Source organism: Oncorhynchus masou, chromosome 5 (assembly GCF_036934945.1).
Source record: "Oncorhynchus masou masou isolate Uvic2021 chromosome 5, UVic_Omas_1.1, whole genome shotgun sequence".
NCBI classification, from domain to species: Eukaryota; Metazoa; Chordata; class Actinopteri; order Salmoniformes; family Salmonidae; genus Oncorhynchus; species Oncorhynchus masou.
The window spans coordinates 53,679,300-53,694,696 of NC_088216.1; the positions used below are offsets into that span (position 1 = coordinate 53,679,300).

The 15,397-nt window shown below is 41.7% G+C and overlaps 1 protein-coding gene across 3 annotated transcripts in view; it reads left to right on the forward strand.

Moving 5' to 3' along the window:
* Window positions 1-15,397, forward strand: part of LOC135539854 (natural resistance-associated macrophage protein 2-like) — a 43,839-nt gene that overhangs the window by 11,438 nt on the left and 17,004 nt on the right. For all 3 annotated transcript variants that reach the window (XM_064966036.1, XM_064966035.1, XM_064966037.1), the window contains exons 3-9: window positions 10,279-10,433; window positions 11,101-11,220; window positions 11,476-11,595; window positions 11,762-11,868; window positions 13,638-13,708; window positions 13,823-13,890; window positions 14,041-14,196. In XM_064966036.1, the coding sequence (XP_064822108.1) occupies window positions 10,279-10,433; window positions 11,101-11,220; window positions 11,476-11,595; window positions 11,762-11,868; window positions 13,638-13,708; window positions 13,823-13,890; window positions 14,041-14,196 (797 nt within the window). The remainder of the gene's footprint in view (window positions 1-10,278; window positions 10,434-11,100; window positions 11,221-11,475; window positions 11,596-11,761; window positions 11,869-13,637; window positions 13,709-13,822; window positions 13,891-14,040; window positions 14,197-15,397) is intronic.

Here is a 15,397-nt window from a genome sequence, read left to right on the forward strand (position 1 = left end):
GTGAGAATCACACATTGTTCTAGAATATAGAAATGCTTTTGCAAAAACGTCCTGCACTACAACGAGAAGCTTGGTAGTGGGAGTGATAACTCTCTTCTAAAGTGCACACAATAGATTCACTTACAGTGCCTTCAGAAAGTATTCACACCACTTGACTTTTTCCACATTTTGTTGTTACAGCCTGAATTTAAAAATTATTCTATTTTGATTGGCCTACATACATTACCCCATAATGTCAAAGTGGAAAAGCTTGAGTCAAGTATTCAACCCCATTTGTTATGGCAAGCACCTAGGGGGCAGTAATTTCATTTTTGGAAAAATAACGTTCCCAAAGTAAACGGGATATTTTGTCAGGACAAGATACTAGAATATGCATATAATTGACAGCTTAGGATAGAAAAGACTCTAAAGTTTCCAAAACTGTAAAAATATTGTCTGTGAGTATAACAGAACTGATATTGCAGGCGAAAGAAAGCCTGTGAAAAATCCAATCCGGAAGTGCCTCATGTTTTGAAAGCTCTGCGTTCCAATGCGTCCCTATTGAGCAGTGAATGGCCTATCAACCAGATTACTTTTTCTACGTATTCCCCAAGGTGTCTACAGCATTGTGACGTAGTTTTACGCCTTTATGTTGAAGAATACCCGTAAGCGGCTACATTGTGTAAGTGGTCACCTGATGGCTCTGAGTGATTCTCGCGTAAAATACAGAGGTAGCCATTTTTCCAATCGGTCCTACTGAAAAACCAATTGTCCCGGTGGATATATTATCGAATAGATATTTGAAAAACACCTTGAAGATTGATTATAAAACGTTTGCCATGTTTTTGTCGATTATTATGGAGCTTATTTGGAATATTTTTCAGCGTTGTCGTGACTGCAATTTCCGGTCGATTTCTCAGTCAAACGTGAAGAACAGGAGCGGAGCTATTTCGCCTACAAAAATATAATTTTTGGAAAAAAGAAACATTGGCTATCTAACTGAGAGTCTCATGAGTGAAAAATCCGAAGCTCATCAAAGGTAAACGATTTAATTTGATTGCTTTTCTGATTTTCGTGACCAAGTTACCTGTTGCTAGCTGGACATAATGCTATACAAGGCTATCGATAAACTTACACAAATGCTTGTATTGCTTTGGCTGTAAAGCATATTTTGAAAATCTGAGATGACAGGGCGATTAACAAAATGCGAAGCTGTGTCTCAATATATTTCACTTGTGATCTTCATGAATAGGAGTATTTTCTAGTAATATTTATGTCCATTGCGTTATGCTAATGAGTGTCAGTCGATGATTACGCTCCCGGATCCGGGATGGGGTGTCAGTAGAGGTTAAGTAAGTTCAGGAGTACACATTTGCTTAACAAGTCACATATTAAGATGTATGGACTCTGTGTTCAATAATAGTGTTTAACATGATTTTTGAATGACTTTGTCATCTCTACCCTACACATACATTTATCTGTAAGGTCCCTCAGCTGATCAGTGAATTTCAGACACAGATTCAACCACAAACACCAGGGAAGGGCACCTATTGGTAGATGGGTAAAAAAAAGAAGCAGACATTGAATATCCCTTTGAGCATGGTGACGTTATTAATTACACTTTTCATTACACCCAGTCACTACAAAGATACAGGCGTCCTTCCTAACTCAGTTGCCGAAGAGGAAGGAAACAGCTCAGTGATTTCACCGTGAGGTCAATGGTGATTTTTTTTAAAAATATGCTGAACAAAAATATAATCTGAACATGTGTTGATCCCATGTTTCATAAGCTGAAATAAAAGATCCCAGAAATGTTCCATATGCACAAAAAAACGTATTTATCTCAAATTCTGTGCAAAAACGTGTTTACATCCTTGTTAGTGAGCATTTTTCCTTTTCCAAGATATTCCATCCACCTGACAGGTGTGGCATATCAAGAAGCTGATGAAACAGCATGGTCATTACACAGGTGCACCTTGTGCTGGGGACAATAAAAGGCCACTGTAAAATGCACAGTTTTGTCAAACAACACTATGCCGTCGATGTTTTGAGGGAGTGTGCAATTGACATGCTGACTGAAGGAATGTCCACCAGAGTTGTCGCTAGAGAATATAATGTTAATTTCTCTATTATAAGCCACCTCAAGTTGTTTTTGAGAATTTGACAGTATGTCCAACCAGCTTCACAACTGCAGACCACGTGTAACAACACCAGCCTAGGACCTCCACACCCAGCTTCTTCACCTGCGGGATCATCTGAGACCAGCCACCTGGGTAGCTCATGAAACAGGAGTATTTATGTCTGTAATAAAGTCATTTTGAATAACTCCCCAGTGGGTGGGCCTATGCCCTCCCAGGCCCACCCATTGCTGCACCCCTGACCAGTTATGTGAAATCCATAGATTAGGGTCTAATTTCACTCTTTCAATTGACTAATTTCCTTATATGAACTCTAACTCAGTAAAATTGTTGTGTTTTATATTTTGTTCATTATACAATTTACAAAAATCACAATTTACAAAAATACACCTAATTTTACAAGTATAAGTACTGTAATTACATGCATGTGTTTTCAAAAGTCAAATGTGGAATTAAGCATAAGGTGTGTTTTTGAAAAAGTACTTTCACCACAAGGTTTTTCTAGGTAATATTGGTATTAGGATGTGGATATGTGTGGTTCAAATGTATTTTAGATGTATATATTGAATGGGCAAATGGCATAACATGATATGCCTATAAATGATCTAAATATGTGGTATATGGACCGAAAACTCTCTTTGGATCAATAAAACGGTATAAGTAAGTGCTAAAACAGGTACACATGTCAAAATGGGGAGATATCCTCATTTAAGTGTGCTTACTCTTTTCTGAAACACAAACTCCAGATTGTGGCTTTGAGTAAATTAAATGGGGTTTATATTATATTTATATCTGAATGGCGATGAATTAGGGCCGCTTTCAAGTTTTCATAACAATCGGAAATTGGTATTTTTGGACACCAATTTGGCCGATAAAAAAATAAATGTTTTTATTTTTATTTTTTAACACCTTTATTTATCCTTTATTTAACTAGGCAAGTCAGTTAAGAACACATTCTTATTTACAATGACAGCCAACCGGGGAACAGTGGGTAAACTGCCTTGTTCAGGGGCAGAATGACAGATTTTTACCTTGTCAACTCGGGGATTCGATCCAGCAACCTTTCAGTTACTGGCCCAACACTCTAACCACTAGGCTACCTGCCACCCCGGTAATGATGGGCCAATAGCTCAATTTGCAAGTAATAGGAGACAGCCATTATGAGTCTGCAAACAATTGTTTTCATCACTAAAGCCCATCCATGTCTCCATGTTGGTAAGTTAATGGTTCTCAATTTCCCAATTTTTGTCATTTGGGGTGACGATTTGGCAATAATAGAAATCAGGAGGTTGTGACCAAGCTTCCACGGATTGAAGGGGTTGTAAGACAGTCTTTGCCATTCTGACTCATATTGACATTGGAAGTTCTTGAGACATTCAGTGAGGTAGGCTACATATAGCCTACGGAACCGAAGTTCAGGTTAGAAAGAGGATTGGATTTAGACACCAGAGAGTCCGTGGGAGTTGAGCAAACAGAAAGAAGCACAATGAACACTCCAACCTGAGTGGAGTACTTGTCCTTGTATCAGACTCCGTACACTTCGGTGCTGTTATAGTGTGAGGACACATCAAGGATCTACTATACTTTCATAATGATGTGCTGTTACTAGGGCTGTTTAGGTGTCTATAATACCGCCACACCGGCGGTCACGAGTCATGACTGCAGTCAAATTCCACTTGACCTTTTAGTCATGGTAATTCGGATTGTCCAAGCTCTGCTGCTGCTGATGGTCATTAGTAGCCTACCAAACATGCTAACTGCCTGGTACTCAGCACTTTATTGTCCCTCTAATCACTCTGACATCGATGCAAATGTATTGCCTCTATTAAAAGAGGATCCCATCAGCTTTCTATAGGCTAGGCCTACTATATTTATTTCTCACATTTCCTAATATTAAGCACATTGCTTCTCTTTACAACAGGAGTAAAGCCTACCTGGCTGGCATGAAAATGAACCGCGGGAAGAGTGTCCTCCATTCGCTATTTAAATGCATACAGTAGATTACTTTTTTTTCTGCCCCTGTTTTCGAGACCCGGTGCATGATAATCATCTATTCTAAATCAAAACAAATTTCACATATTATTTAGTATATGACAAGATAAATCAAAAATAGTCTAATTGGTGGCAATATTAGCTGAAAACTTGTGAATTATATATGATCAATTGTGAGTGATGCCCAGCTTAAGGCAAGAAACAGCCATGCATTTGCAGCTTTTTAAAATCATTGTCGCACACCTCATGTAGCCTAGCCCATAGGCCTATAAGGTTTGTATCATAACTAAAGTGGCCAAATTTATGGTCACTTTTGAGAATGGTGTTTTCCTGCTAATGGAACAAATACGCATATACCCTACTGCCGTGTATGCATTTCTGTGCTAATAATGTGAAGAAATAGTCAAATAGTTTCTCAACATTTTAAGCTAAATGTTCTCATCTGTTGCGTAAACCTCATTGCTTAAAACTGTTTTTTTTATGCTAGTCGTTGTATTAATTTGGGATCCATTGCATCCCACAACTGTCCCAGACTATGTTTGGATAGTTATTTCTAGCACCAAATAGAATATGTAAACTTTTGTACTATGGGGATAGTAGATTGACATAGGCTACTGCTTTTGCTGTTTGTTAAACCTACTCATCTTGTTGGCTGACGAAAAGTAAAGGACAGTTCTTCCAATATCTTAATTATGCATCTCAGATTTGGATAAGGATGCGCGCAGTTGGGTCCCCGATGTGTCTGTCTTCACTTTTAGCCTGTGAGAAAGACCCAATCACCAGACAATGAGAGGTGCTTCGGAATGCATCCGGGAGAATGAAATTATAATGATTATATTCTGCCTAAGGGCGCAATGGCCACTGGCTGCAAAAGGCATGGATTTTTTGGGGAGGAATTACAGCCACACAAAGGGGATGAAGCTGGGAAATTTGAGGCATTATCAAGTGCTTGTCAAATTGTGAATGAGAGACTGATGAACTGTGTACAGCCTGCACAAAAAACAACAAAGCAAAGCTCATGCCTTTCATGCAACTTTTTTCAAATCATCATTAGTCGCATCATGTAGCCTTAGAATGTGTTGAATCAAAACATATAGCCCAACATATGTAGCACAAATAAATGTACATAAATAACTCTAAGCATATAAGACTACCTGTATCTTTGTTAACCGCTCAATGCAGAATAGCTTCCCTCAAGTCGTTTGGAGGAAATATATTAATTTTATTCAGCGATGATTAATTGTATTCAGAATACTATAAAATAATGCCACAGAATTCTAAGAAATCTTGTCTGCTAAATTATCTTGTGTAGCCCACAGCCTTATGGCATAGCCAGATCAGGCCCTAACATAAGGACAACGCAGAGTATGCTATTATGTTCTTCTGAAATAGACAACATTTTCTTCATATCATGTTTCTTTAGACCTGTCTAAAATAAATAATGGATTTATTGTGATGGTGTAGGCTATATTACATGGATTTATTCGATTTGTTTTAAATGTAGTTTTTCCAAAGGTCTGCATCAGTGGCTTGTATGCTGTGCGTGAAAGCCAGGAGATGCTAAATAGGTTTATGTTAATTAATGCTAAATTAACGTGAGACCGCTTTTCAAATCAAATTTTATTTGTCAGATGCGTCGTAACAACAGTTGTTGACTAGCAGGGAAATGCGTACTTACGAGCCCGTCTCAACAATGCAGAGAGGAAGAGAAGATAAATAATAGTAAAGTAAGACAAGTAATAATAAATACACAATCAGTAACAATAACTTTGCTATATACAGTGCCTTTGGAAGTATTCAGACCCTTTGCATATAGCAAAGACTCGAAATTGCGTTCAGGTCCATCATGTTTCCATTGATCATCCTTGATATGTTTCTACAACTTGATTGGAGTATTTTATTTTTATTTAACTTTTTAATTTAACTAGGCAAGTCCGTTAAGAACAAGTTCTTATTTACAATGACGGCCTACCAAAAGGCCTCCTGTGGGAATGGGGGTTGAGATTAAAAATAAATAAAATAAAAATATAGGACAAAACACACATCACGACAAGAGAGACAACACAACACTACATAAAGAGAGACCTAAGACGACATGCCATGTGTTGCTGCCATGCTATCACAGCATGGTAGCAACACAACATGACAACAACATGGTAGCAACACAACATGGCAGCAGCACAACATGGTAGCAGCACAAACATTGTTGGGCACTGACAACAGCACAAAGGGCAAGAGGGTAGAGGAGACAATACATCACGCAAAGCAGCCACAACTGTCAGTAAGAGTGTCCATGAGTCAAAACTGTCCAGTTTGAGCATTTGTTGCAGCTTGTTCCAGTCACTAGCTGCAGCGAACTGAAAAGACGAGCGACCCAGGGATGTGTGTGCTTTGTAGACCTTTAACAGAATGTGACAGGCAGAACAGAACATGTGGATGATGAGGGCTGCAGTAGATACCTCAGATAGGGAGGAGCGAGGCCTAAGAAGGTTTTATAAATAAGCAACAACCAGTGGGTCTTGTGACGGGTATACAGAGATGACCAGTTTATAGAAGAGTATAGAGCGCAGTGATGTGTCCTATAAGGAGCATTGGTGGCAAATCTGATGGCTGAATGATAAAGAACATCTAGCTGCTAGAGAGCACCCTTACCTGTCGATCTATAAATGACGTCTCCATAATCTAGCACGGGTTGGATGGGCATCTGAATCGGGGTGTGTTTGGCAGCTGGGGTGAAAGAGTAGCGATTACGATAGAGGAAATCAAGTCTAGCTTTAACCTTAGCCTGCAGCTTTGATATGTGCTGACAGAAGGAAAGTGTACCGTCAAGCTCTAAACTACCTCAAGTTCTAAACCCTCAGAGGTAGTAATCACACCTGTGGAGTATACTTGTGTGTGTGTGGTAAATTGAGTTGATTGGACATGATTTGGAAAGGCACACACCTGTCTATATAAGGTCCCACGGTTGACAGTGCATGTTAGAGCAAAAACCAAGCCATGAAGTTGAAGGAATTGTCCTTAGAGCTCCGAGACAGGATCGTGTCTGGGGAAGGGTATCAAGAAATGTATGCAGCTTTGAAGGTCCCCAAGAACACAGTGGCCTCCATCATTCTTAAATGGAAGACGTTTAGAACCACCAAGACTCTTCCTAGAGTTGGCCACTTGGCCAAACTGAGCAGTCGGGTGAGAAGGGCCTTTGTCAGGGAGGTGACCAAGAACCCGATTTTCACTCTGACAGAGCTCTGGAGTTCCTCTGTGGAGATGGTTGTACTTCTGGAATGTTTTCCCATCTCTACAGCACTCCACCAATCAGGACTTTATGGTAGAGTGGCCAGACGGCAGCAACTACTCCGTAAAAGGAGTAAACTAGGAATAAAAGCTATTAACTATTTAGCAGTCTTATGGCTTGTGGGTAGAAGCTGTGAAGGGTCCTGTTGGTTCCAGAACTGGTGCATCGGTACAACTTGCCATGCGGTAGCAGAGAGAACTGTCTGAGTGGCAGGAGTATTAGACCATTTTTAGGGCCTTCCTCTTACACGGCCTGGTCTAGAGGTCCTGGATGGCAGGGAGCTCGGCCCCAGCGATGTCCTGGGCCGTATGCACTACCACCTGTAGCACCTTGCACTCGGATGCCAAGCAGTTGCCATACCAAGCCGTGATGCAGCCAGTCAAGATGCTGTCAGTGGTGCAGCTATAAAACTTTGAGGATCTGACGACCCATGCCAAGTCTTTTAAGCCACCTGAGGGGAAAGAGGCATTGACGTGCCCTATTCACGACTGTGTTGGTGTGTTTAGACCATGTAGTGTGTTAGTGATGTGGACACCGAGGAACTTGAAGCACTATGGGGGGCGTGCTCAGCCCTCTGTTTCCTGTAGTCCACAATCAGCTCTTTTGTCCTGCTGGTTGTTGTCCTGGCATAGAGTATGTGAGCGGAGTTAAGAGGTTCTTCCCATCTATTTTTAACTACCTAGACCTGCCATTTGGTTTTGAAGTATTGAAACCAAACCATATGATTTGAATGATGAGTATTTTATTAAGCAACATGGAAAGGTGACTAAGAGGAGCTCATAATTTCAAATAGGCTACATGTCGTATTAAACAGCATATAAACACTAGGTCAGTAGCCAGACAGGTAGCCTAAAAAATGAATTATTTAGACTATAATATTAGCCTATTTCAAGGCTATAGCCTACAAGAAATTAATTGTGAATCATTTGTTTGTGCGACACACTAGGCTGGTGGTAACATTAAGCACTCAGCATTTAAGCCACATTTTGTTGTATTAAATCATTATAGTCTATAAATTGTGCATATAGGCTATGACCCTTGAATTAAATGGGCTCCCGAGTAGCGCAGCGGCCTAAGGCACTGCATCTCAGTGCTAGAGGCGTCACTACCGACACTGGTTTGATTCCAGGCTGTATCACAACCGGCCGTGATTGGGAGTCCCATAGGGTAGCGCATAATTTGCCCAGCGCCGTCCGGGTTAGGGTTTGGCCAGTGTAGGCTGTCAATGTAAATAAGAATATGTTCTTAACTGACTTGCTTATTTAAATAAAGGTAAAATAATTTTAAAAATGAAACGAAAAATGTGTTGCCTTTTGAATTCACTTTTAGAAACACGAGTTTGACCAGAGTTTGTAGCTTCAGGCTGATGCAATGTTGCATGAGCCTTAAGCTGAGAATACCCTTTCTCCACTCTTGCAGAGCCAATAGGGATGCTTAACACCCTTCGTGCCACTCTTGCTTGACTGGCCAGGGATGCAGAGTTAAAACAAAAAAAATCTGGATGGTAGGCTTAAAGGTTTTTAGGCAGAATAGCCCTATCAAAACAGAAAGCTCCTTGAAAGAGGTCATATGTCAGGTCTATTGGGCCAAAATCAATGTGTGTGTGTGTGTGGAGATAATAGAACGAAAATGAACTAAACTTTTAAGAGATCCGATTTTTCATTTATAAATGGTTGGCTACAATGACTCACTTAGCTAGCTACCAACCTCGTTCCTTTCTGTTAGCATATGCATGTAGTACACTATCAAGCTTTTAGGATATGTGTCTTTTCAGATTCCACAATGATTCATTAGTTGTGGACACTACATCACCGCACTCCCTCTCTTACTCTTGTTACTCCTCATCTTTGTAAGCACCTTTGTGTTTTATCAGTTTCTTTATGAAAATATTTAGCGAATTCCATGACAGTAGCTAAATCAATGGGCTTATAGCAGCACCCAAGTAGCCTACAAATGCATGCTGGGCTGGGCATGCCCTGAACTCGCGAAGTGAGCGGTACTGGACCAAAATTGTTGCGGGCGAAAAGGCAGACAAGGCAGACGCTCTAGCCTTTGGGGAAACTCGCTCTGCGCTCCAGTCAAATTAGGCACTCTCCACTCCTCCCTCCGCTCACATACTCTGTCCTGGCATCACACTGCCAGGTCTTTGATCTCCCTATAGGCTGTCTCAACGTCGTCGGTGATCAGGCCTACCAATGAATATTTATTCATATCACGTGTCGTGAACAGTCGTTTGATCAGTCTGTTAATATTTTAACTTTTAAGGAAATGCATATATAGCATTGAAGTACTATTCTTTGTTTACTTTCTAGATGTATAATTAGGCCTAGATATAGCCTATTTATGTAGACAAATGCCTTCAGAGAAAAAGGTGTCCTTCGTCGTCTTGCGTTAACCTATTGTTGACATTACATCTACTTTTACTTTTTAACCTGAAGTGTTTAAAATTGTGTCAAAACAGGTTTGTGGGTCCTTCCTGTGGACTCAGCTGATTTCAGAGTATTGATTGACGCACTCTTTACACATGACTTTGATGTACCGGGCTATATGTGGCACTTTCTTGTTGAAAATGGCAAATGCTGCCTTCTAGGCATTTATGACATTAATGACAGAAATGATTGTGGAGAATGAAAGTAGAGCTTTCAATCTGTTGACTCTGGCAAGGTTGCCAATGAAGGTCTGCTTTTATCTGGTGCTGTATAGAACAGATGGCTTGTCATGGGAATAGTGGGGGAAGAATAGAATCTCTTCATATTGTTTAGGGTCATATGCTCACAATTGATGTTTTCATGTCAACAGAATGAAGTATAGGCAACATGCTGCTTTTGTTGAAATTGTTGAGGGACCTTTTTGCCTCTCCCCCCCCCCTCCTTTCTTCAGAGGAGCCTCCACTGGAGAATGGGGTTATCCAGACCACCCAGGACCAGCACAGCTCCATCTCTCCGCCATCCTCAACAGTGTCTGGGGCCCCGGACGACGAGCCCTTCTCTACATACTTTGAGGAGAAGGTGCCAATCCCAGAGGATGTCACCCAGGTACTGAGGCCATTACATGGCTTATGACCTCACAGGGATTATTAACACAGCCTATGACCCCCAGGTTCTATGACATCACAAGGAATACTATGGTTCTTTCAAGACAATTCAGAACCTCAGAGTTAAAAGTGTGCATATATTGTTTTGCGTAGAGCTTTCTATTGGTTGATTCTGATACTTTCCAAGTAGGAAACTCAAACATTTGACTTGGAAATATAAAGGTGAGCTCTATTTCCAAGTCGAAAGTTTGAGATGTTTTGAACGCGGCATTAACTCAGAGCCTATGGCATTTAAGGGCTTTCATGACCGCATATGGACTCTGACCTCAAAGTTATTGAGTCATCGAGCCTATGGAATCACAAGAGTTATTATAACCTCACCAGGTATGACATCACAATGATTATTGAGTCATGGAGCCTATGACATCACAGGGATTGTTATCTGTCTGACATCACAGGGATTATTGTTACCTCAGTCTGTGACATCACAGGGCCTCAGAGCCTATTACATTAAGTTTATGACCTGTATAAAGTGATATACACAAAGTTGCTTTGACTATAGAATAGTTTAGAAATTATGAATCATTGTAACTTCAATGACAGATAATACTTCACGCTAAGATTTATTTTCAGGTGTTAATTGTGCTATTTGTGATTCTCTCATTCAGATGTTCAGTTTCCGTAAACTCTGGGCCTTTACGGGACCTGGTTTCTTGATGAGCATTGCCTATCTGGACCCAGGGAACATCGAGTCTGATCTACAGTCTGGAGCTAAAGCTGGCTTCAAGGTGAACACAGACACAACATCAGCCACGGGTGACCTCACTCTCTCGCGGCAGGGGTACTATGCTCAAAAACTATGGCAAAAAATGATTTAATCTGCAAAGTTCTATCTCCGTTTGACAGTGAAGTTGTACTTTATTCCATTCAATTCTATAATCAGCATTCCCTGTTCCTTCTGGTCGTTTTGCTCTTAGTTATCTCTTTCATTGACTCATTTAATCCCATGCTTCATTACCATTGTACCGTTCTCCCTCTTTCAGCTCCTGTGGGTATTGTTAGGGGCTACCATCATCGGCCTCCTCTTGCAGAGGTTGGCTGCACGCCTGGGGGTTGTCACAGGGATGCACCTAGCAGAGGTCTGCAACCGCCAGTACCCTACTGTGAGTATCCCTCCCTCGCCTTACACACACACTCCAGTTCTTCATACACACTCTGGGATAACACCATATAAAAGGGTTTGGTTTTGTTTAATGTAATTTAATGTGGTTGCTGGGCGTGTTATATCCAGTCTTGTTATTCACACCTCCATCCCCTCCTCACTCCCAGGTTCCTCGTATTATCCTGTGGCTGATGGTGGAGCTGGCCATCATTGGCTCAGACATGCAGGAGGTCATTGGCTGTGCCATTGCCTTCAACCTCCTCTCTGTTGGCAGGTAGCTACAGTACCACCAGCCAGTGCCCAACTAGACTACAATTTACTACACTAAGAATCAAATTCTATTTGTCACATGCTTCGTAAATAAGTGTGGACGAACAGTGAAATTCTAACTTACGGGACCTTCCCAACAATGTAGAGACAAACATATAAATAGTAGAAGAAATAGAAAAATAATAACACAAAGAGTTTGCTATATACACAAGGTACCAGTACTGGGTCGATATGCAGGGGTAATACCTGTATGTATAGGTAGGGATAAAGTGAAAATTAGTTAACTTTTGAACTATTTAGCAGTCTTCTAGCTTGGGAGGTAGAAGCTGTTCAGGGTCCTGTTGGTTCCAGACCTGGTGCATCGGTACAACTTGCCATGCGGTAGCAGAGAGAACAGTCTGACTTGGGTGGTAGGAGTATTAGACCATTTTTAGGGCCTTCCTCTGACACCGCTTGGTCTAGAGGTCCTGGATGGCAGGGAGCTCGGCCCCAGTGATATACTGGGCCGTACGCACTACCCTCTGTAGCGTCTTGCAGTCAGATGCCAAACAGTTGCCATACCAAGCCGTGATGCAGCCAGTCAAGATACTCTCAATGGTGCAGCTGTAGAACCTTTTGAGGATTTCAGGGCCCATGCCAAATCCTTTCAGCCTCCTGAGGGGGAAGAAGTGTTGTTATGCCCTCTTCACTATTGTGTTGATGTTTGTTGGCCATGATAGTTCCTTAGTGATGTGGACACCAAGAAACTTGAAGCTCTCGACCTGCTCACAACAGCCCAGTGGATGGGGGCGTGCTCGGCCCTCCGTTTCCTGTAGTCCACAATCAGCGCCTCTGTCTTGCTGACGTTGAGGGAGAGGTTTTTGTCCTGACACCACACTGCCAGGTCTCTGACGACCTCCCTGAGGCTGTCTCGTTGTCGGTGATCAGGCCTACCACCGTTGTCATCGGCAAACTTAATGATTGTGTTTGTTGTTGTGCGCCATGCAGTCATTGGTGAACAGGGAGTACAGGAGGGGACTAAGCACTCACCTCTAAGGGGCCCCTGTGTTGAGGGTCAGCGTGGCAGATATGTTGTTGCCTACCCTCACCACCTGGGGGCGGCCCATCAAGAAGTCCAGGATCCAGTTGCAGAGGGAGGTGTTTAATCCCAGGGTCCTTAGCTTAGTGATGAGCTTGAAGGGCACAATGGTGTTGAATACTGAGTTGTAGTCAATTAACAGCATTCTCACATAGGTATTCCTTTTATCCAGGTGTGAAAGGGCAGTGTGGAGTGCAATAGAGATTGTGTTATCTGTTGGAGTGGTATGCGAATTGGAGTGGGTCCAGGGTGTCTGGGATGTTGATGTAAGTTATGACCAGCCTTTCAAAGCATTTCATGGTTACATATGTGAGTGCTATGGGGCAATAGCCATTTAGACAGGTTACCTTGGTATTCTTGGGCACAGGGACTATGGTGGTCTGCTTGAAACATGTAGGTATTACAGACTGGGTCAGGGAGATGGGACGGACGGACGATTTAACCCATTTTAGAATAAGGCTGTAACATAACAAAAAACGTGGAAAAAGTCAAAGGGTCTGAATGCACTGTATAATGAATGCACTGTATAACCTTTGTTCAAAAGTAGTGCACAATATAGGGAATAGGGTGCCTCTGGTCAAAAGTGGAGATGCAGACATGCAGTGACTTTTGGGATGTAGACATAGGCATAAAACGGCCACTCTAGAGGTCAATTTATTGGACTCAAACTAACATTGTTGTTTGCCATCTACCAGGATTCCACTTTGGGGAGGTGTCCTCATCACCATCATTGACACCTTTGTGTTCCTCTTTCTAGATAAATATGGTGAGTGTTTCTTTGACGCACACCAAGATGTGTATGTGATGTAATGGTTCTTGGGTACTGGTGTGTATCAATTTCTGCCTGGGTGTGTTTCAATGTGATTTTCAACTTTTTTAGGCCTGAGAAAACTTGAAGCCTTCTTTGGGTTTCTCATTACAATCATGGCTGTAAGCTTTGGGTATGAGGTAAGAACAAGTTTTTTTCTCTGTATTGATCATTAACACTTTCCAACTTCTCCCGTGGTTGATAATATATACCGTAGCTTTGATAGAATTTGGTAGGTTTTTGTTTCTGCGTATGTGTATCTGACTGTCTTTTCTTGTATGTGCCTGTAGTATGTAATGGTGCGTCCGGACCAGGGGGAGCTGCTGAAGGGGATGTTTCTGCCGTACTGTGAGGGCTGTGGTCCTGCCCAGATGGAGCAGGCTGTGGGCATCGTAGGAGCCGTCATCATGCCCCACAACATCTACCTGCACTCAGCTCTCGTCAAGGTAGGTCTCTTGCATTATGACATGGTGCAGGGGAGTCAAAGACCTGCTTTGACATAGTATGAACCCTCAGATCCTCCGTTATACAGCTGAACCATTGAGAGCATCTTGACTGGCTGCATCACCTCTTGGTATGGCAACTGTGGCATCCGACCGCAAGGCGCAACAGAGGGTGCGTACGGCCCATAGTGTAAGAAGAGCTAAATGCCTTTACTGTGACAGTACAGTTTAGTCAAATAAGTAATTGGGACATAGTACAAGGAATCAGACCTTCACTATGACTTAAGACCAAACAAGGGCCAACCGAAATTTGACTTCCGCTTTTAACCCAACGCCTCCGAAAGATAGACATACATAGGCTTACGTAAGGGTCTTTCTATAAATAATGGGGCCAATGTGTGACATTGGGATCAACATTAAAAAATGCTTTGAAACGTAAATAAAAAAGATTTTCATGCAGTTCCACATATGTACTTAGAGGAATGAATATATGCAAATTGGCCCATAACTCCAGCTATACAACAATATAGGCCTAGGACTATACATCCTTTAAGCAGGGTTCATACAGACATCGATAGGTCAACTTCAAGGACTTTCATGGACCTTTTAAAATACTTAATTGTAATGTTCAAGGACCTCAATGTTATATAGGGCCTAATACAGACACCCCCCCCCCCCCAAAAAAAAAACATGCTAAAAGTGTCAGAAAAAGTAGACCATTATCACTTTAAGAATAATGCATTTTGTAGGCCTTGCCAATGTATTGATATTCAAATGATTAAATGTGAGAATAATGTGGACATTGCCTGACGAAATAGATTGGATGCATGCATTTATTTTCTGTAGACTATGGCAGACGCAGGCACACATAAAAAACGGTAGCATTAATCTCACCATTTTTAATCTCACAGTCGCTGTTTTTATAATGAGAAAGTGACCAAAAAGGTTGCTTTTTTAAACGGAAGGATTTGTATGGAAAGCCAAGTTGAAGCCAACATTGGATGTTGTCGTCCTCATAATAACCGCACATGGTTTTACCTCAACAGAGTAGAGTAACACCCTTTTATTTTACCAGGCAAGTCAGTTAAGAACAAATTCTTATTTTCAATGACGGCCTAGGAACAGTGGGTTAACTGCCTGTTCAGGGCAGAATGACAGATTTGAACCTTGTCAGCTCAGGGGTTTGAACTTGCAATCTTCCGGT